Consider the following 23,676-nt stretch of genomic DNA (forward strand, 5'->3'; position numbering starts at 1 on the left):
CTGTTCGTTAGTCTCGCTAAAATTCGAGAACGGCTGGACCGATTTGGCTAATTTTGGTCTTGAATTACTCGTGGAAGTCCAGGGAAGGTTTAAACGGTAGATAAATATGAAAAATTTCCGAATTAAACAGAAATAACAATTTGTTTTAAGTTTATTTTATACAAAAGTTTAGGTCTTTTATCGATTGAGGCATTACGAAGTCTGCCGGGTCAGATAGTAAGTAATAAAAAATACTTACATTACAGTTAACGTTTGTCAAGCGTTAGTCATGTTTTGAACATCCAAACCTTCAATGTGAACCCGCCTTTATGTCTACACTTCTGAATGTATTAAAGAATTATTCATAACTATACAGAATATGTGTATGTATGAATAATGTATGGGCGTTTGTTGATTGATATTCTGACTTCGAAGAACGGACGCGCACTCGAGCCGTTTCGTTTCATATTTATCGTGATTTCATGGTAAAAAATAGTTTGAATCTTTGTCTGGACGTGGCGGCCGATTAGGTCTTTGATTTCGGATGTGAAGTTCTTTATAGCACACCATAGCGTTCTAGGGGCAAACAAAAAGCTTTGTTGAGTGGTATATTTTCTAACTGTTGTACGAAGGAAGACGAAGTTCACCGTTGCCAATAGGACAACAGGATTACTATCGCTACCCAAATTAAGGTTTTAAATGAAGGTCTTAATTACATCGAGATAATGACGTAGCAATGCTCCACGACCACACGTCGTAACTATGTTAGATGCGGGTACTCATACTATGCCCTTATATTATTATTATTTTTTGCGAGCAGTGGGCCGAATTTCTTACGAGGTTATTTATATATGGGATTAGGTGAGCGAAGATGTTAAAGATCCACTCTCTAAACGACTCCCCACACAACGTCCTGTGACACAAAAAGGCTTGTACCAAATTGGAGCAACTACGGAGGTCTAATAACTGGTAAATCACGTTCGGCTTGATATAGATAAGGATAAGGTTTTAAAAATCCCTCGAACGCTCTAGGGCCCCTTATCAGTAAGCGAAGTGTAAATAGGTTCTTTGATAGACTGAAGCGTTGTTTGACAACGTGTTCGGGCCAGGTAAAAAACCATTACAAGGCTTATTGATCAAGATTATACAGTAAGCTGTTTGTTTCTAATGTCTCTGAAGAGTTTACGAATTGTTTTAAAACTTTCGCGTCTATCTACATTATACACACTGTTATTTTAATAGTTTTCATATTTAATGCATTCCCGATATTTCGGTCTATTACTATAAAAACATTTTATTGCTTAGCTGGGTGGATGAGCTCACAGACCACCTGGTATTAAGTGGTTACTAGAGCCCATAGACATCTACAACGTAAATGCGTCACCGACCGAGATATAAGTTCTAAGGTCTCAGTATAGTTACAACGGCTACCCTACCTTTCAAATCGAAACGCATTACTGCTTCACTTCAGAAATAATATTAATAGCGCCATAATGATGAGTATACTAAATACATATATGATATGCAGAATCCGTGGAGCTCATGCTAAAGTATACACCAAAGGTGATGGGTATCATAAATGCCTTGAGCTCTTCGTAACAAACACAATAACACGGAGCCGATAGCTGGTCTGACTGTTGATGGCATCCACTATTTAAATATCTCCGTATCACTATTTTAATAGCGCGATATAATCCAATGAAAATGATAAATACGAGATTAAGCTGTTTAGATTGTCTCAACGATTGGCGAAAACCGAAGAAATATATTTCAAAGCACGATATGACAAAGCTAAGCGTAGATTTGCCTCAGTGTGTGTAGATCTGCCGTGGCGCCTTCTAAGCAGCCTAACGCACTTTCTAATGTCAACAGCTCATCTTGTATCTGTCAAAACCGTGACTTACGAACGTAAGTGCACGCGTGCTGTTCGAAACACCGTGTAATAAGTAATGTCACAGCGCGGAGAGTTTGTGAAAGTGTTACTTGAATGACGTTTATCGCTCGATCTTGGTCGATGCGTATAAAATCCTTTGGTCGAGGTTTTATGTATACTAGTGGTCCCGCAGTAGTCGAAATTCGACTATAATTAATTGAAATTATAAGTTTGAACATTATTAGGGTTATCCTCACCTTGAGATATAAGTTCTTTTTTTTTATTGCCTTTGTAGGCAGACGAGCATACGGCCCACCTGATGGTAAGTGGTCACCGTCGCTCATGGACGTCAGCAATGCCAGGGGCAGAGCCAAGCCGCTGCCTACCTGTCGCTGTTCTAAGATCTCAGTATAGTTACAACGTCTGCCCTACCCTTCAGACCGAAACGCATTACTGCTTCACGGCAGAAATATGCAGGGCTGTGGTACCTACCCGCGCGGACTCACAAAAGGTCCTACCACCAGTAATAATAAAATAGTACTTGACTGGTTTTGAATTTTTCTTATACATATATATATATAACTCAAATCTCTACACATCGCCCCTCGCTCAACAAATTCACCATGTTTCATGCCCATAACGTATAAATTCGTCATGTTAAAGTATTGTTTCCAATCCAAGATTGCCATATACAAATCGACACGCTCGATTGGCCCTTGCATATCCGTATAACATCGGGGTTAGAACTAGTTGACCTTTACAATATCTTATCTAGCGTAATGTGTAAAGACGGAATTATAAAGGAGTATGTACTGAGAAGTTTTGCGTATGACGCGAATGCATAATTTAGTAATGAAATGCTGAGACCGCAAAATAAGATATAGCTCTAACATATTTGTTTTACTGCGCTCACATAGTCCATTTTTTAATTTTTTTTATTTATTGCTTAGATGGGTGGACGAGCTCACAGCCCACCTGGTGTTAAGTGGTTACTGGAGCCCATAGACATCCACAACGTAAATTCGCCACCCACCTTGAGATACAAGTTCTAAGGTCTCACGTATAGTAACGACGGCTGCCCCGCCCTTCAAACCGAAACGCATTACTGCTTCACGGCAGAAATAAGCAAGATGGTGGTACCCACCCGCGCGGACTCACAAGAGGTCCTACCACCAGTAATTACGCAAATTATAATTTTGCGGGTTTCATTTTTATTACACGATGTTATTCCTTCACCGTGGAAGCCAATCGTGAACATTTGTTGAGTACGTATTTCATTTGAAAAATTGGTACCCGCCTGCGGGATTCGAACACTGGTGCATCGCTTCAACACGAATGGACCGGACGTCTTATCCGTTAGGCCACGATGACTACAGCATCAGTCCATTTAGCAATATTTACTATGCGCGTTGCATGTGTCCGTATTTTCAGTTTGTGTAACGTACTTATGATTTTTTTTTTTTTATTGCCCTTGTAAGCAGACGAGCATACGGTCCACCTGATGGTGAGTGGTTACCGTTGCCCATGGACTTCAGCAATGCCAGGGGCAGAGCCATGCCGCTGCCTACCGCTTAATACTCTCCACAAGCCTCGTTTGAAGAAGGACATGTCATAGCGCTCGGGATACACCGTGGAGGGGAGCTCATTCCATAGCCGGATGGTACGTGGCAAAAAAGATCTCTGGAAACGCACTATGGATGACCGCAGTGGCTCCAGGTAGTACGGATGAACTCTACTCCGATGGCGGGCGGTGCGATGGTAAAAACGAGATGCCGGTATCATCTCGAACAATTCCTCAGAGCACTCCCCATGGAACATACGGTATAAAATACAGAGAGAACCGAAGTCCCTCCGCAGACCCAGAGAGACCAGAGATTTCAGCTTAATTATTATGTACAATATATGGGTGCTTTTACATTCATATACTTTCTATGGTGATACTTCTCATGCGGTACTCTCTTGGGAAATATTTTAATGGATAGATTTCCTACATTTCCGTATTCAATTAAACTAAGTTTTGTAGCTGAACATACATATGAATATAAATTCAGAGGTAAGGTAAGGTAAGGTTAGTCAGATTCTATGATCACTTCCCATAAAAATCTATTTATCCGAACAAGACAAAAACTTTTCAGATTTGTGGGATGAATGGAACTTAGGACACACAAGTGTGAGATTTATTAATTAATTTGTAATGATATAATAAACAAAAAACTTAAGATGGATGTTAAACGTAAAGACGTAATAAGCGCCATTGCGTTATCATCAACCAAGGAAGCGCCTACAATTACAGAGCTGTCAAACTCCTAATACATTAATTAGTCATTCATTTTAACAGGAAAATTCGGTAACGACTGAAAAACTACGTGAAAATACTCATTGAATTCTCTATCATGTTAACCTCTTTAGGGGCATTGGCACATATGTATGTGTAGGTTTTTTTATTTTAATTATTTATACATATATTTATTTATTTACATACATTATTATATACGGCAAATGGCTAGACATGTGGATTTTGTGGATGTGGATATTTATTTTTAATGAATATTCACTGTTTGTTTATTTCTTATTTTACTTATTGAATTGTTTTTAATATAAAAAATGTGTAGGTACTTGAAAAAGTTCCTGAAGCGGTTAAGCTAATCCCAACGCCTTACCTATTTTTCACGAGTGCAGCTTGATACGAATATTGTTTTGTATTTAAAAATATGGTGGGGTACATCGAAATAATAAGTCCAATCTTAGTAGTGGATTTTTGGCGGGAACGCGAGGAGTGAAGTTGTGTGATTTGTTTTATTTTGTCTATTTAGTGTTTCTTCAGGTTTAAATGTGTAATAACGGTGGTTTATTAACTGTTTAATATCTGTGAAAGTGCACTAATGTGGTAAAATGAAACAAAGCCGCTGGACGTAACTTCTCGGGATCCTCCAAAAAGTCCACTGAAAAAATCTCAGTAAATGACCACCATTTTACTGAGATTAGGTATGTTTCATCCCATATCATTTCATTTCATCTCATTTAATTTCATCCCAGTTAATTAAGGCCTCAAATTAATCATCGTCATTTTATATAATATGATTTCATTTCACTTCACTCCATATTATCATTTTTCATAAAAATAATAGAAATTAAAATAAAACATGACTTAAAGGTCTTAGTTACCAGGTCATAAAATCTCTTAAAAAAAAATCTTAGTAGTTATAAATATATTTTTAAGGTAATTTCACAGATGTTTCCCATAGACTTAAAGGTCAATCACTTAATTTTAGAAAAATCTTGGACAAATAGATACATGTGATGTACGGATTTACTTGTCTGAATGCTTCAATTTGTTCTTGTTGAATTCTATCCCTTACTACAGCAAGCGATTTCTGTGTAAACAAAAATGGTGCTCATATGCGTGTGTGTGTGTGCATGTGTGTGTGTGTTTTTGATAACTTTTCCTTATGCGTATAAGATATTTATAGTAATGTTCATTTTGTTATCAGGGCCGTCAAGATGCTGCAGAGGATCTTGCGCGACATGTGGGTGGATCCCGAGATCCTGGCCGAACTCGACGAGACCCAGAAACAAACGCTCTTCTGTAAAATGCGCGAGGAACAGGTACGTGAAGTGAACCTTTTAAATACACTACTACTGTCTACCAGTGAACTTACAACTCTATGCCACCTTGTGAGTGAGGATTGAATACGCAATTCCTTTGGATTAACCCTTGTTTATACCTTTTAAAGTTGACCACATTCGCTTAATGGTAGGATAGCAATTAGGCCATGCAATTGAAACAGTGTCTGTTTGGTTGTATAAAGTGATTAACACATACGTAACGAGTAAGTAACGAATACGAGTAAGAACTATCACCGTACTATATTGTTACGCCGGTAAGAGTAACGCCATCTATCGCCGAATAGTCGAACGAATATCGAAGGATATAGTAGCATCTAGAACGATCGAGAAGTACAACGCCATCGATTTTCAGATAGCGGAAACACACAATACTAGACTTTTGTGGAATATTCTCGACGATTATAGGGATTTTGTCTCGACTATAAAAGTGTTGCAGAGGCTATAAAAGCGTTACGGTAGGCAGCAGCTTGGCTCTGCTCCTGGCATTGCTGAAGTCCATGGGCGACGGTAACCACTCACCATCAGGTGGGCCGTCGTATGCCTATAAAGGCAATAAAAAAAAAGATGGCACGCACTCACCCACAGACACAGCCCACTGAGTTTCTCACCGGATCTTCTCAATGGGTCGCGTTTCCAATTCGATGGTAGATTCTGCGAAGCACGGCCCTTGCTAGGGTTCGTGTTAGCAACATCGTCAGGCTTGAGCCCCGTGAGCTCACCTACTAGTTAAAGTTACGCTGAAATAGCCTCTCAAGGCTATCAGCTTAGGTAGGAAAAAAAAACACGCAGTCAGTTAGTAATCGGAACTACTCGAAGCGAAACAGCGAACGGATCACCTGAAGCGAAGCGGAAGAAGCAAATTGAGAGTTTTAAAGTGTTTAAAGTATTTTAAGTGCTAAGTACTAAGTGGTACTTCGGTAGATTTTTTATTTATCCCGAATCCCAGCGCGTAATATGAAACAGACAAAATGGGTTTTCTCCATTCGCGTACTTGAGATTAGGGCGCACATCCATATCGCTGGGTCAAAAAACAGATTCCTTATCCACAACTCAATATAAACATGCAATTGAATCAATCAATGTTTTTACTGTTGCACGGAACTACTTCATTCACCCGTGACCACAACAAAACGTTCAACAGCTTATTTAAAGGATTTCATGGTGAATGTTTCGGTCGTTCCAAAATAGATCGATTTGCATCTCAACTATTGTTCGTGCTGACCTTCTGTATTCCATTCCGGTCAGATCTCTCCGCTGTTCCGCTTGTAAATGCTCCCAAAAAGACATTCAGTTTATCTGAGCGTTTCGCTCTTTGATGTAATGTGTTAGTGGATTAGTCTAGAGGATGGCGTGAATGAGTCATTTTTTTTGTAGAGCTAAAGTAAGCAAGTTTACTGTTTTGCGAGTTATTTATTAGTTATCACTTCACAATTTTTGACAATTGCTTCATTTCTTTTTTTATTGCTTAGACGGGTGGACGAGCTCACAGACCACCTGGTGTTAAGTTGTTACTGGAGCCCATAGACATCTACAACGTAAATGCGCAACCACCTTGAGATATAAGTTCTAAGGTCTCAAGTATAGTTACAACGGCTGTCCCACTCTTCAAACCGAAACGCATTACTGCTTCACGGCAGAAACAGGCAGGGCGGTGGTACCTACCCGTACGGACTCACAAGAGGTCCCACCAGTAAATATGTAACAGATATTTTAGCACTTGAAACAGAATTTATCCTATAGAACATACAAGTGGTTTTTTAAGCCGTGTACACATAACATCAATTTTATGTACATAGCAGATGTACAAAGCGACAGATATAACTGAATAGGGACACGGCGATTCGTTCTAATAGAACAGATCAACGCGTTTCAATTGACATTAACAGATGCGTCAGAAATTACTGGAATTCAAATTCGTTCCATAGAAACTAGAGCGGTGTGCTTTATGTTGCGCAATGAAAATGGGTTTAAAAATTAATAAAAAATGTAGGCAAATTAAGCAGAAGATCACCGAAGAATTTTATAGCACACTAAACATTGTTTTCGTGTTTTATTTATGTTATCATATGACATTGTAAAACAGAGCTGATAAACTGTTTCAACCGTATCGTATTTGTTTTGATTAATTGATATATTATATTTGATCTCATCTCAAGTGGTCATGGTCATTTTACCATGGAGTACGAATTCGATTCTCGGTCGAATGTATGTATGCATGTTTGTGATATGATTTGCTATTAGGGTCTAACTGTAGACGCTATTTTCACAAATGCACATATATACATAGGTTTCTTTATTTGAATTTCAAGCGTTTATTTATTTGACCACATCTGAATATCCGGTTTGCTTAGTATATTTTTTGGGGTTTTACGGTTTATAGACGCAATTAAACTATTGCCAATTAATCTCTATGGTTTTCAAGCCGCGTGCTTCGAATAATTTACAGTTATGGCAGTCACCGACGTCCAAGGTATTCTGCTAACTAGCAACGTCTGATTTTAAAGTGAAAATAATTAACGCGAGATTAAATCATAAGGTCAAGAACCCCGACGGTTTTTTTCCCCCTATCTATGCTGATAGCCTTGAGAGGCTATTTCAGCTTCACCCTAACGTGTGTAGGTGAGCTCACGGGGCTCAAACCGGAGTGTTGCTAATACTGACCCTAGCAAGAGTAGTGCTTCGCAGAATCTACCACCGGATCGGAAACGCGACCCACTGAGCAGATCCGGCGAGAAACTCAGTAGGCTTTCCCCCGACGGTTGAATTTACCGCATCACTACTGAAATGATTGTTTTCAGAGAATCGTTTGTAGAGAATCGTTGTGATTATTGTTTTTTTTTACACGCCACTTTAACTGGTCTCGTGCTAAGTTCGTAAAGAACTTGTGTTACAGGTACCAGATAACGGAAATAAATGTAAGATTTTTATTATACACATACATATTTTGAATATACATCCATAACCCTGGAAAAGACATTTATATTTATCATACAAATATCTTCCCGATTCGAACCCGCGACCCCCTTATGTAGTGACCATGTCACTTACCACTACACCAGACGGCCGTTAAATGTGTGTATAGCAACTCGGGTTAACATTACGAGTGCAGACGTTACCTATAAATCATGCCATTAACTTTCAATTTTGCTACAAGGTCATTTATTTTTTTCTTCACATTTCAATAATACGTTCAACGTGATCGAGTGAACGTTTATTTAATATCTCAGTACGCACGATGACTGGTAGCCTTTACTCTGCGTTAATAATTGATTTGTTAAGGTTCTGTGTGTTTATAGGACTTTTCATAATGATTACGTTATATACGTTATTGTTTTTATTTCGTGTCTTCGGATTGACGAATCAACGGTCCACCTGAAATTATATACGATAGTCGTTGCGATGTGATTATTGATGTGCGGTTTTAGTATAGAAAAACATCAGCCCACCATTTCCCGTGGGTGTTGTAAACCATACCAACAGATTCACTGGAAAACGGGACGCCTCTGATTAGTATACCAACTTCATCCAATAGCATTTACTATTGGCTTTCTCGTCGAAACCGTCGCTTGCAACGAAAGGTTCGGCGAGTGAACTAACCCATAGACACAGCTCACTGAGTTTCTCGCCGTATTTTCTCAGTGGGTCGCGTTTCCTATCTGGTGGTAGATTCTGCTAAGCACTGCTCTTGCTAGGGCTAGTGTTAGCAACGCCTCCAAGTTTGAGACCGGAGAGCTTACCTACACATTAGGGTTACGTTGACATAGCCTCTCTAGGCTATCAACTTAGATAGGTAACAAAAAAAAACTGTGGGCATGACGGATTGTAAGCCTGCACGTTTTGGTACCACTATCTTACTTATTTCTGGTGCAAAGCTGTCTGAACGGTGAGATAATCGTTATAAAAAATAATTGAGGCATAGACCTGATGTCCCAAAGTGGATATAGAGGCATTAACGTTACACCAGACACCGTACACCCAAAATACCACGTGTAAAGTGTTGATTTTTTTTACATTTGCATGCGGGTACTCGTAAATTTCTGCCAAAATCGATGCTTTCCGAGAAGTCGAAGACAGGAGACGGTACAGCATCGTGGGGATGAAACTAGTGGAGGTGGTCACGACCCTCAGACGTGCGAGGCACGACTGAAGGAGAAGGATGCAAATTTATTGCCCTTATATTTTAGGTACGAAGATGGCAAGCCTGGGACGATAAAATCAGCAAGGACGACATCCAGCCTAAGTTCCAGAAGAACGGGAAGAAGCAGGTCCAGTTCCTTAAAGGAGAAGACGGCGAACCATGGGTATGAAAACTTTAAGTTTTACCGATTTATAATTTTCAGAGCGACCCAAAGTTAAGAGCGATACTATGCAAGATATAGTTATCAGAGTCAAAGCTAAGAGCGATGTTATGCAAGATAATATAACTTAGCTAAATTATATTAACTGGGTTAGAAAGCAGCTAATATCTTAAGGCTGGCTTTTAATTTTATGTTTCATTAAAGTACAATTTTAAGTTACTCAATAATGAAGTGTCTCTTTCATGTCTTATTTGTTTTTATTAATATCTTTAATGAATATAGACGTGTTAAAAGTACTCTAAAATAAAATTGAATCTTTTTATTTATTTTATTTTATTGCATAGATGGGTGGACGAGCTCACAGACCACCTGGTGTCAAGTGGTTACCCGAGCCCATAGACATCTACAACGTAAATGTCGCCACCCACCTTGAGATATGATGAGCTCTAAGGCCTCAGTATAGTTACAACGACTGCCCCACCCCTCAATCCGAAACGCATCACTGCTTCACGGCAGGGTGGTGGTACCGACCTGTGCACAAGAGATCCTACGACCAGTAATCTAAAGCGAGGCTATAATTTGTTAAACGACTGCTTCAGGTTTGGGTTATGGGCGAACATCCAGACGACAAGTCCATAGAGAGCATCCTAGCGGAGGAAGCGAGGCAGCGCGCCCTCGCTCAGGCCCGTGAGGAGGCGCACCAGCTCAGGAAGTCTGTCGAGAAGGAACTCACACAGCTTATCGACTACAAACCTCTAGACAGCTTAGAACAGGTCAGCATAATATCAGAAATGCGTTTATTGTAAGCAAAGTTAACGTGATCAGTCACGACCGTTTACAACTAGTGGTAGGATGTCTTGAGAGTCCGCACGGGTGCTTTGGGCGACGTCGACTGTTTACCATTCAGTCTACAGGATCGGTTATGGAAAGATTTAATAGTGTAGTGTAATAGGTTTGTCGAACTGCTCTACTGGAGGTAGGTTATAAACCCACCACCAGAGATCTCCTGCTCTAATCTGGGGTAAATTGAGGCAGCCGTTGTACTATACAATTGGGACTTTGTCACATTTACTGGTGCTAGGACATCTTGTGAGTCCGCACGGGTAGGTACCACCATCCTGCCTATTTCTGCCGTTGTAACTATACTGAGACCTTAGAATTCATATCTCAAGGTGAGTAGCGCATTTACGTTGTAGATGTCTATGGGCTCTATTAACCACTTAACATCATGTGGGCCGTGAGCTCGTCCACCCACCTAAGCAATAAAAAAAAGATTACCTCGTACGACCTCTTGTGAGTCCGCGCGGGTGGGTACCACCACCCTGTCTATTTCTGCCGTGAAGCAGTAATGCGTTTCGGTTTGAAGGGTGGGGCAGCCGTCGTTACTATACTTGAGACCTTAGAACTTGTATCTCAAGGTGGGTGGCGCATTTATGCGCGGCGATGTGTGCTGCAGGTAGATCGCGTATTAGAAAGAGACAGACGACATACTTTTTAAATACGAACATGTGAAGTTTCATTGTTTCCTTTCAAAGGGAAGATCTTTTATCGAGATCGGTCGAAAATACTCTGTAGACCGACGGTCCGAATGCTGTTGTTCGAAACTTGTATATATAATATATAGGCTTATCATGAAAACGATATTGGCACGAGTCAGGCAATTGTCTAATAATGCCTTGTGTTAGCTATCTTTCCACCGGTATATACTTCGATGTACTTTTATCAATCTTCATTGATATCGGTCAGTTGTAACTTCAGAATAAGTTGTTTTATTTGCAGAAATTCGACCTTTCACCAAAAAGCATAGACCCGCTGGACGACCTGGAGATCTACTGTACAGTCGACGAGCTCCGGCAGCGCATCGAGGCGCTGGAGCCCGAGGTGAAGATCTCGGAGAAGGAGGACCTAAGAAACGAGGACAACATGAAACTGGACCTGAACAAGAACACTTTGCATTTCAATTTTATCGAAGGGAAAAGGGATGTTTTGCAGGTTAGCTAGTTAGTATATTTGGACGTCATTTCGGATCATCCTGATCCACTAACGATGGTTCTACCTCAAGCACCGGTCATCGTTCTCGTCGAACCCGTCGCTTGCGACGAAGGGCTCGACGAGTATATTAACCCTCAGACACAGCCCACTGAGTTTCTCGCCGGATCTCCTCAGTGGGTCGCGTTTCCGATCCGGTGGTAGATTCTGCGAAGCACGGCTCTTGTTAGGGTTCATGTTAGCAACGTCATCAGGTTTGAGCCCCGTGAGCTCACCTACTAGTTAAGGCGACGCTGATATAGCCTCTCAAGGCTATCAGCTTTGGTGCATCGTTTCTCTCGTAAATAGGACCCAGATTTTTTTCGCTAAATTATACCTTAGGGTCAACTTTTCGGCGCGCACTGCGGTACCGTAGGTCTGGTGTAGCCGGTGCGGTGGAGCTCGATGGGGCTTAGTCGGTAGTTGGTTTTGCGGGGCGAGTGCCTCGCGCGCCTTTTTCAAGGCGTGGTCTCCTGCTAGGACTACGGGGAGGTGGAGGACCTTGTCCATCCTCGTCTCCCTCTTCCTCTCGGGAGGCGCTGGAGTCCGACATAACCCGGTTCGTTACCCCCCTTGACCGGGTATCCGTAAATGGATTCCCCAGCGTCAAAAAAAAAACCTTTGCCCAATTTGTTACATATGTATCGGGCCACTGTAAAATAAATCATAGTTGATTGATCCTATTCAATAGGTTCACTGCACACGAACTTATGTCATACAACCGTACGGACTCTATTCTTAAACCTGAACAGAGAATTATGGACCATGAGCTTAATTCGACTTTGCTTAGAATAAATGGCGTAGTTTAAGTAAATTTTTTGTGGAGCCGCATTCTAAAGCAAAGGTCGACGCTCTTCCGTCTAGCGGAAGGTCATTGACCTCGCGTGTTTTTATGAATGTTACATTGCGTGCAGTGAAGATAAAATTGAAGATAGTTGCCTGCCTATTTCTGCCGTGAAGTAGTAATGCGTTTCGTTTTGAAGGGTGGGGCAGCCGTTGTAACTGTACTTTTCAGGATATTATCAAAATAACCCTTTTACTCATATCTATTCATAAAATATTTATAACTACTGACACCATGCACCCCACGATTTTTTTACAATAAAATCATTATTTCTCACACTATTTTTAATCTAAAATTTATTTTAAAAAAAATTTAATATTTTTTAGTTGGATTTTCTATAAAAGCGTTTTTTTTTGGTTTTTTTTTAAACTTATTTATTTTATATTAATAACAGGATTTAGGCCTCCCGAACAACGAATGCGTGAGTCACCGGGTGGCGGCGTGGGAGCGTCGCGTGGCGGCCGCCCGGGCTGGGGATATCCTGCGCGGGATCCGGGCCAGGAGAGCGAAGACATTACGCGATGCGCAACTACACGCGCACGACGACGAGGCCGCCTGGAGGGAACAAGGTCAGTGAATCGCGTAGTGTACGTACGTGAAGTCGTCGTGGCCTAAAGGATAAGACGTCCGGTGCATTCGCGTTGAGCGATGCAACGGTGTTCGAATCTCAGGCGGGTACCAATTTTTCTAATGAAATATGTACTCAACAAACGTTCACGATTGACTTCCATGGTGAAGGAATAACATCGTGTAATAAAAATCAAACCCGCAACATTATATTTTGCGTAATTACTGGTGGTAGGACCACTTGTGAGTCCGCACGGGTGGGTACCACCATCCTGCCTATTTCTGCCTTGAAGCAGTATTGCGTTTCGGTTTGAAGGGTGGAGCAGCCGTTGTAACTATACTGAGACCTTAGAACTTATATCTCAGGGTGGGTGGTGCATTTACGTTTTAGATGTCTATGGGCTCCAGTAACCACTTAACATCAGGTGGGCGGTGAACTCATCCACCCACCTAAGCAATAAAAAAAGTAGGTGACGCGTTCACGTTGTATAATAGATTATCACTATTCCATGATGATTCCAATATTTCCATGAGCTAAATTATTGGACTAATTTTAGATATTCACAAAAGAAGCCTCAAATTTAATGTACATTATTATAATTATGTTCTAGGCACGTAACTAGGACTAATCATATTCTTTGTAATACTAGAGTATACATTTTTTATTATTGCTTATATGGGGGGACGAGCTCACATCCCACATGGTGTTAAGTGGTTACTGGAGCCCTTAGACATCGATAACGTAAATGCGCCACCCACCTTAAGATATACCTAAGTACTATTAGATTAGATCTATTAGAATTTATTATTAGTATTAGAATACTCCATACGTTTACCTATGTAATATACCTAACCGACGTTAGTAATAAAATACCTCTATATTCATCAAGAGCTTGATGGCAGATGATTTTACTGCACAACACTACATCGAATTCAGTTCGGAATCTATTAAGCATACATAAACTTGATGTGTCTTTTCGCAAAGAAATCATGTTTTATTTCACTTGCCACAATAAGTTCGTGACAAATATGAAATTATATAAAAAATAGCTGTTCTCGCCCGCTTCGCTGGGCATTTAAAATTAACATTATTATTTATTGTCACTATTATTAGGGAGTCTAACATTCATATAAATCTTAACCTATCCATTAAGTACATTTATTTTCTACATGGATACCAAGTTTCAAGTCAATCGGATGCACGGTTCAGTAGTTATAACGGAACATCCGTAAAAACTACTGTAGGTTTTTATATTAGTATAGATGATATAGAATAGTAACATGATTTCAATACAGACAGTTTGATGGAAATCAAACGTTATGTTTCTGTCACAGCTAATCGCGAAGATTGATTTTCTACTTTCCGAGAAATATCGTCAACTACATAAAACTATAAACCTTAGATGTTACATGGTAAGGCTTCTATTGATCGAAGGCACTTTGGTCTTTTATCTTCCAAGAAACGTGTGAACTCAAAGAGATTCACAGTCTTTATAACAGTCTTTATTACAGCAGTAATGCGTTTCGGTTTGAAGGGTGGGGCAGCCGTTGTAACTATACTGAGATCTTAGAACTTATATATCAAGGTGGGTGGCGCATTTATGTTGTAGACGTCTATGGGCTCCAGTAATCACTTAACACCAGGTGGGCTGTGAACTCGTCCACCTATCTAAGCAATAAAAAAATATCGTACAAAGACCCATTTTCAATGGAAATTCTACTCTTCACAAACATAATTCCCTCCAAAAATAGCAATTCTTTTCTAATAAGTCCACCAAGTTACAATAGTTTCTGTTTGGGAATATCCATTCTCATCTGCCTTTTTATATTTTCAGTACACATAAGAAAGTATTAAGTCCAAGGTGAATTTGAAAGAGACATGTTTTGACAGTTTTATCTCGAAAGCAACCTTGCTCCAGATCGTACATACCTGCAACATAAGACGCTGTGATGCGGAAACATCAATATTATCATTTTAGGACATTTGCAATCTTATTCTTGTCTCCTTTCTTGTCATTTCCAGTCAATCAATGATCGGAAATTCGCTGCATTGTGATCATAAAATTGTCGATTCGGATCTCGTTTCGACTATTTTATTTATGCTCTGACCCGTTAAATGGCTTAAAATAGTTGTTTGAGTTATTGCGATTAATTCAATTTCTAAGACTGCATTTTCTACAAAGCTCACTATAGATCTATAAATAAATAGACACGCACTTCATACAAAAGACAAAATGGTTAAATGTCACGTTCACTTCTGTTTTTTAATAATTTTCTTCCTTAACGCCTGAAATAATAATATAAAGCGTTAAACATGTTTTAATTATATTTACTTTTTTAAATGTTTCGAAGCTATTGACGAATTTTAGTGTCATCAGTATATTATATTCTTTGGTTTAATATTAGTTATTAATTCTTTAATATCTCAATAACAAATCTAAAGAAAAACACCCAATAAATAGAATGTAGGAATCTAAGTCTTGAGGTGTTAGTGATTATGGTCGTATTTTGAACTTGTAGCCAGTATTAATGATGTATATTTACAATCTTAATACTGTTAATCTCACAGTTCTTGTTCTTATCCCATATCATACGTCATCTCAGCACTCACATCCTTCTCTCGCATAATATCTTCTCTCACACAACCAATTGAAACCATTTTAGGACGCCCTTTCCTCATATTAGTCCTTCTTAAGGACATTAGTCCTTTAAATAAATGCTTAATTAAATTTGTTTTTATTTCCAGAACGCAAGGCAAAAGAAGCCGAAGCGAATATGAGGGAGATAGCTCGTGTCGCCAGGGAAGCCCATAGACGCAGCACAGACTTTGCAGACACAACCATCACTGACGCTTCACAAGGTATGAATCCCTTCACTTTATATATCTATTGCGTTTATTGTCGTGTATTTATTTCAGTATTAGAGGAAGTCTGAAAGTGACAGAGAAGTTGAGAATTGCGCGTTTGCGATGGTATGGACATGTGATGAGACGAAATCAAAATGAGGTTAGTAAAAAAGTGTTAACTATGAATGTGGAAGGATATAGAAGAAGAGGTAGACCTAAGAAGAAATGGATGGATTGCGTGAAAGACGATATGTGTAAGAGGGGAGTGAGCGAAGAAATGGTGAACCCCAGGTGACTGGGAGTAGGGCAGGAGAATGATGATTTACTTCAGTATTGAAATTTAATTGCAGTCAAAAAACAAATCTAATTTATTTTTTCTAAATAAAGAACATTCTAATCGATGATATTACAAGTCAATTTTAGATTAAAACTGCGACATGAATACCGACCCTAACTAATTGGTGTCGAATCCGCCTTATAAGCTCAAAAGACGAAAATAAATTGTGAAATTTACAAACAATATTGTGACCATAATATTGTTTCATATATGGATCGGTTGAAACATCGAAGATTCATTTCTGGATAAAACCATTTGTTTTCATGTATAGCTGGTAAGCCACCAAGCAGGGAGGCGGTGCTGGAATGGTTCAGAACCCAGGAGTTGCCTCGAGGAGTCGGACTCGAAGAGAACAACAAACCGGTGGAATGGTTTCACGGTTAGTAGTAACACTTTTGTTTTTAATTTCAACTGTCATGTCTATCCATTAAAATACCCTGCTCTTCCAAATTTATATAATCGTATTTTTTTTTCGTTGAGAAAGCTGATGGCTCTTAGTTCTTTCAAAGTTTGTCGAATATGACTGACTCGTTGGTGCGGTAATCAGCGCTCCTGAGCTTTGTTACCCTGAAGGTCGTGGGTTCGATTCTCACATCGGGCAAACATTGCGTGATGAACAGCTTTGTTTGCTCTTTGTCTGAGTCTTTATTATTTATATATTTAAACATATCGTCTTCTCGCATTAAAACTGTATAATCTCAAAACCTACTAATTTTACAGGAGAGAGTTTTAAAGGCTTAACATGCGATATTTTTAATATTAATCATCTTTGCAACATTTATTTTTTATTTTCTACCAGTTACATACATTATCTGTATTTTAAAGTAAGCTTATGTATTAATTTTGTTAATAGTACTCAAAATATAGGAAAACTAAAAAAAAAAACAAAAACTAAACAACGCTGTTTTGACAGTATTTATGAGAAAAATACTGATGATACCAAATGATTCCACATATTAACTAAATTTCGAATATTTTTGGAAATTGTACACTTTTAATGTGAAAAGACGATATGTGTATGCAAGTATGTGTATCAGTCTCTGGTACCCTTACCCGTACTTAAATGGCCGGCTGACCATGCTTAATTTTTTTCCAGTTTTATTCCTATTACATAGTTGTTATAATTCATATGACGTCATTCGGAGACAAAACAAGCAAGCACGAGCCAACTTCTTCTCTCTTCTCTTCTTCAACCCGTATCCACCTAATACTGAGTGTAGGTCTCTTCGAATGCCCCCTATTCTTTTCGGTCTCTTGCCTTTCGCATCCCTATCAACCTTTGACCAGATCATCGGTCTACCTCGTTGGCTGTCTGTCCACGTTACGACGCCCAGTCCCTAACCTACAGAAGTATAGTTAAGCCCATCTTGACCTCAGCAACAACTTGCCTCTGCTCATTAACATTTCATAGATGGCGCTGTGTTAAAATACCAACGTTTCATATAAGCTACAATTTTAAGGGTATAAACACAACGTGTTGCTGAAGCTAAAGTTTCAGTGAAATTTATTTCGTAGTACACGCAATACAGAAAAATCCAATTGTACTTACTTTGTTAATTTTTGGTATTAGCATAGCTGGCCACGTGTTATTTCCAAACAAACACCTTAGCCACAGCAACGTGTGGCCGGGTTTGCTAGTCTATACTTCTATATTAATATTAATATAATATATAAATCTACAGTGGTTTTTACAGATGTTCCGTTATAACTACTGAACCATGATCGGATTGACTTGAAATTTAGTATCCATGTAAAAAATACATGTACTTAATGGATATATGAGTATTGGACTCCCTACACCAGTTGCGGAGGCGTTAATGTTGAGAATCTTTGTGGGGGTGAAAAATAATAATGTTAATTTTAAATGCCCAGCGAAGCGGACGGGTATAGCTAGTAAATATATAAAAATAATTTTCAATGTTCGATAGCCTTAGATATGTACTTATTTAAGTGATACGCAATACATTGCTGGCTGCATACATTGCAGCGTCTGAACGACCGTTCCGAATCTCGTCCGCAGGTCTGATCAGTCGGTCCGAGGCCGAGTCGATCCTGTCTGGCGCCGCGCCGGGCAGCTTCCTGGTGCGCGTGTCGGAGCGCGTGTGGGGGTACGCGGTGTCGTACCGCGGCGCCGCGCGCTGCAAGCACTACCTGGTGGCGGCCGGCGAGCACTACCGCCTACTCGGGACCAAGCGACGGGACCATCGTACACTCGGTTAGTGCAAGAACATCACAACTAGGGTTGTCACGTATTTTTTTGCAGAAAAAAAAGCACATAGTATATTTTTTTATTTATTTATTGCATAGATATGTGCACGAGCTCACAGCCCACCTGGTGTTAAGTGATTACCAGAGCCCATGGACATCTACAAGGTAAATGCCGCCACCTACCTTGAGATATGAGTTCTAAGGTCTCAAATATAGTTACAACGGCTGCCCCGCTCTTCAAACCGAAACGCATTACTGCTTCACGTCAGAAATAGGCGGGGTGGTGGTACCTACCCGTGCGGACTCACAAGAGGTCCTGCCACCAATAATTACGCAATTCATAATTTTTGCGGGTTTGATTTTTATTACACGATGTTATTCCTTCACCGTGGAAGTCAATCGTGAACATTTGTTTCATTTGAAAAATTGGTACCCGCCCGCGGAATTCGAACATCGTCGCGTCACTAGATATGAATGCACCGGCCATCTTATCCTTTAGGCCACGACGACTACATTTACCCATTTAAGCAATAAAAAATATAGAAACCTTAAGATACCACTGCTGGGATATTTTCCTGATAATCCAAGACCATTGAAATCACGTATCATTAAATCGGCTGTGTGTTCTGCTTTCAGTTGCAAAAACAACTATCTATCTCTGTAACACCATCATAATGTAATGTTTTAGCTTTGACCGTGAAATACGAACCTCATGGTACAGTACCTAATCGAGATTATTAATCACTAGACAACCGACAATGTATTGTAAATTCTTTTAAAACGATACTAAAGGTACTAAATATTAACTTTTTTTTTATTGCTTAGCTTGGTGGACGACCTTACAGCCCACCTGGTGTTAAGTGGTTACTGGAGCCCATGGACATCTACGACGTAAATGCGCCACCCACCTTGAGATATAAGTTCTAAGATCTCAGTATAGTTACAACGGCTGCCCCGCCCTTCAAACCGAAACGCATTACTGCTTCACGACAGAAATAGGCAGGGTGGTGGTACCTACCCGCGCGGACTCACAAGAGGTCCTACCACCAATAAAACTGAAACACATATAAAATTTAAATACGTTATAAACTATACAAAAATTAACGAAGGATTAATATATATATTTTTTATATTTCACATTTCAGCCGATCTCATCAATTACCACAGAACGGTGACCATCACCGAGAGTGGAGGTGAACTCCTCGTTACTGCGTGCAGACCGGCCGAAACACCGGCTTGTCTCTCCACAGAATAAACTATAGACAGCATCAGTCGCACACGATCAGTTTAGCTTGACAAGTAAGCATGACGCTCCAAAATGATTCGTAATATAAAAAAAAACAATTTATTTCTATTTTGAATTCGCTACCGAATTGATGTAACGAGAAAAGCCAAAAATATAATCAAATTAAAAAAAAAAAATAGTATATATCGACGCTTGAAAGGCAAACGTGACTAAGCGACAATGCGTGAACTTTACAGTAGACTAATTTAAAGTTGAAATACCTGAAAACAAAATTTATTTTAAAGAATCCAGCTGTAGTAGAATCTAGCTAGTAGCTGTAGGATTGAAATGATTTTAATAGACCTAGTAATATATATTTTTTCCACGTCGAATATGGTTATTGCCTATCATTTATGACTGTAAAAAGCAGTTATTTTCGCTTAGTCAATTTTTGACTTTCAAGCGTCGATATGTTATTATAGTGAATTCGTTTATTTACTAAATAGTACTATCATGGAGAGCTCTTAATCATGTTCGTTTGGCTTTTCAGAAGGATTGGCCTAAACAATACAGATGAGATCGATTCTAATGTGATCTATATACATTATACATATATAGCATTGTTCACGTTCTGTAAATCTGTTAACAATAGGTTGATCTCAGGACGTCCGCTTGGTCGAACAATGAATCCAAATCAATCCATCAATGGAATCGATTCTATTGAAAATATAATATTGTCTATGGTAGTTTTCCAATTATAGAGCATAATGCGACTCAGTGACGCACAATGCCGAATTATGCTGAAGCTTCATTGGAACGTGAATTAGTTTTCAAATGCATCAGCAGAGTGCGCTAAGTTAGCACAGTTTTAATTAACATTGATTATTTCTAAGAAACTACGACGAAACGAAAGCCTTACAAATTTTTTCAACATTAAATAATATTACTAACGATAACATAAATAAAATTTCGATCAATGCCAACTTAAAGAAAAAACACTTGTCCATTTTCTATCACTGAGTCGGTATCGATTGCGAGTATCACGCGAGAGCAGTACTTTTGAGAGTGCTCGATTGTGTGAAGCGTTGCTGTAGTTGGAACATTCAACGTTGAGCATTATGCCGCATAATGCGCTCTTGTGCTGTCATTGGAAAACTACCAAACACATCATCATGCCTCTTGTAAACTTTAAATCGAATTCCAATTCTAAAAAAAATTAGGACTGTCACAAACTGTCAAAAAAGTGTCAAAACTGATCGTGTATTGCACAATAGGGACCAGTTATAACTATCAGTCATGTATTAATTTAGTTTATAAGTTTCACTCACATTAATTTAAATATTATTCTATAAGTATTATATTATATGTATAAACAAATACAAAATGTAACCATTATAATCAAACAGCAGTTGAATAGTCTTCAAGTGTACATAAATTCCTAAGCCCCAAGGTAGTTTTCGTTAAAATCTAAAATAAATTAAAATTCTGACATTAATTGCGAACAATATTCCTTCTGCCCACTGTACTCATTGTAGGTAGTCTATTAAAAATAATTATATTAATGATACAAATTCGAATTATAGTTTGATTTCTCCGCCAAAAAATACTTTAAAAAAAATCAGACTATATTTTGGCAAAGGTGTCTAAATAAAAACAAAACACTGTAAATAATAAATCATTAAAATGATAAGTTGAGAGCATTTTTTAAATTAAGAAAAATTCAAAGTAAGAATTTTAAAATTATACCTTCGATTACATTTATTTTCTATATTAATCGAATGTGAAAATAATAATCGATTTTTGCTTTGTGATACTGGCGCTTCCGATTTAAGGGTTTTAATATTACTTTAAAACATATTTTATATTACGAACTCATATTAACAAATTACTATAAAGTATTTTTAATAGTCCTTTTTAGTTTAAATAATTAGTTAATATAAATTTTGCTGCACTTTAAATAAAGGTATTTCCATAAAAAACAATTTTGAAAAAAATAATGTTTCTCAGTATTAGGAATGGTATCCAAACACTCAAACTTAATATTTAGAAATATATTATAACTAACACATAATACTTAAAAAAACAATATGAAATTAGTTGTAATTTTTTTTAAATCACACTTTTAAGTGAATCTAATGAAACGATTTAAGTCCAGGCGACCTAGTATATTTTTAATATCCGCTATCTCTTTCGCACACCCCAGCAGTCGCAATGACGTCATAATGCCTTTTGATAATACATAACGCATGTAATTCTTTGGAAATCGTATCTTCACATACGATTATTTAAAAATAATAACATAAAAACATTTTTTTTTCACTCGATAGTACATTTCTAAATTTGCCAAATATTATATGTATTTCTAGTGGATTGCAAACTTTGAAACTCTATTTGAAACCAAAGCGAACAAAGATTTGTTAAAATCGGTCAAAAATAGCTCATAAGCACACTTCCGCGTTGTTGTTCGTTCATGTTTTCGTCACATCAGCATCGCTCGAAGCTGATCAGTCAGCGATGACGCTGACGCTCGAATCAGCAACCCGATTCTATGATTACATTTAAAACGTAATGTATGCCATTTGTCTCTCGTTTATAGATAGCTTTTAGTCTATGACTTTGTATTTAGTCGTTAACTGCCAACTTGAATAATAAAAAAATATTAAAATTAATTAGATTTGTTTTATTTGAGATTACGTTACGCGCTAGACTAGCTCACGGCTTGTCTCTAGTGTTTCAGACATGAGGTCGGCGTCTCAATTGTGTTAAACAGCTGTCCTTATGCTTTGAACTGAAACTCATGAATGGCTTCATGAGTGACGTCACCAATGCCAAGGGCAGAGCCAAGCGGGCTGCCTATCGTTAAGTACTCTTCAGCAAGCCTCGTTTGGAGACATGTCATAACGCTCGGGAAACACCGTGGAGGGGAGTTCATTTAAAAGCTGGATGAGACGTAGCAAAAAAAATCGCTGTGTACTTTAGAATTTCTATAACAACCGCAATACATACGCAACTCTAGTGCCTATATAACTTTTCCCTACCTAAGCTGATAGCCTTGAGAGGCTATTTCAGTGTAACCTTAACTAGTAGGTGAGCTCACGGGGCTCAGACCTGACGACGTTGCTAACACGAACCCTAGCAAGAGCCGTGCTTCGCAGAATCTACCATCGGATCGGAAACGTGACCCACTGAGAAGATCCGGCGAGAAACTCAATGGGCTCTCGAAAGCGGCTTTTTTCCCCTACCCGTGCTGGTACCCTTGAGAGGCTATTTATTATCAGCGTTACCCTAGCTAGCTTGTAAGTGAGCTCTCGGGGCTTAAAACTAGGTGTTGCTAACATTGGCCCTAGCAAGAGCAGTGCTTTGCAGAATCTATCTCTGATTCGGAATCGCAACACTGAGAAGATGCGGCGAGAAACTCAGTGGGCTGTGTCTATGGGTTAATTTACTCGTCGACCCTTCGTCGCAAGCGACGGGTTCGACTAGAACGATGACCGGTACATTTGCATTTATAATACTCGTAATGATGTGGATATCTCCATCATTGTGTATTACAGTCGACTTTTTTTTTTCGGGCGCGCTATATATATGAGTATATGGAACTGGACGGTTCGCATATGTTTGATTCGGACCGCGGACCACAGTCGATTAGCGCAACGTCACTGATATCCGTGACACAACAAGAAATATGGATACTCAATGAGTTAATTGATTGCCAAACAAACGGACGTTGGAACAATGATGATGATGTTGGAATAGAAAACAAAAAATCGTATCCAAGCATGTAACCTCGGCACACCTCAATAAAATCGTAATTATTCATGGTAATTTCAATAAAACTAATAAGA

At 38.9% G+C, this 23,676-nt stretch overlaps 1 protein-coding gene across 4 annotated transcripts in view; it reads left to right on the top strand.

Moving 5' to 3' along the window:
* Window positions 1-22,500, top strand: part of LOC114242324 (SH2 domain-containing protein 4B) — an 80,997-nt gene extending 58,497 nt beyond the window's left edge. For all 4 annotated transcript variants that reach the window (XM_089737930.1, XM_028173441.2, XM_089737925.1 and 1 more), the window contains 9 exons: window positions 5,344-5,458; window positions 9,664-9,780; window positions 10,377-10,550; window positions 11,557-11,769; window positions 13,044-13,218; window positions 15,963-16,076; window positions 16,670-16,777; window positions 18,419-18,613; window positions 19,752-22,500. In XM_089737930.1, the coding sequence (XP_089594056.1) occupies window positions 5,354-5,458; window positions 9,664-9,780; window positions 10,377-10,550; window positions 11,557-11,769; window positions 13,044-13,218; window positions 15,963-16,076; window positions 16,670-16,777; window positions 18,419-18,613; window positions 19,752-19,861 (1,311 nt within the window). In that variant the 5' untranslated portion in view covers window positions 5,344-5,353 and the 3' untranslated portion in view covers window positions 19,862-22,500. The remainder of the gene's footprint in view (window positions 1-5,343; window positions 5,459-9,663; window positions 9,781-10,376; window positions 10,551-11,556; window positions 11,770-13,043; window positions 13,219-15,962; window positions 16,077-16,669; window positions 16,778-18,418; window positions 18,614-19,751) is intronic.
* Window positions 22,501-23,676: the final 1,176 nt, after the last annotated feature.

The sequence above is a fragment of the Bombyx mandarina genome, chromosome 03 (assembly GCF_030267445.1).
Source record: "Bombyx mandarina strain Sakado chromosome 03, ASM3026744v2".
Taxonomy (NCBI): Eukaryota; Metazoa; Arthropoda; class Insecta; order Lepidoptera; family Bombycidae; genus Bombyx; species Bombyx mandarina.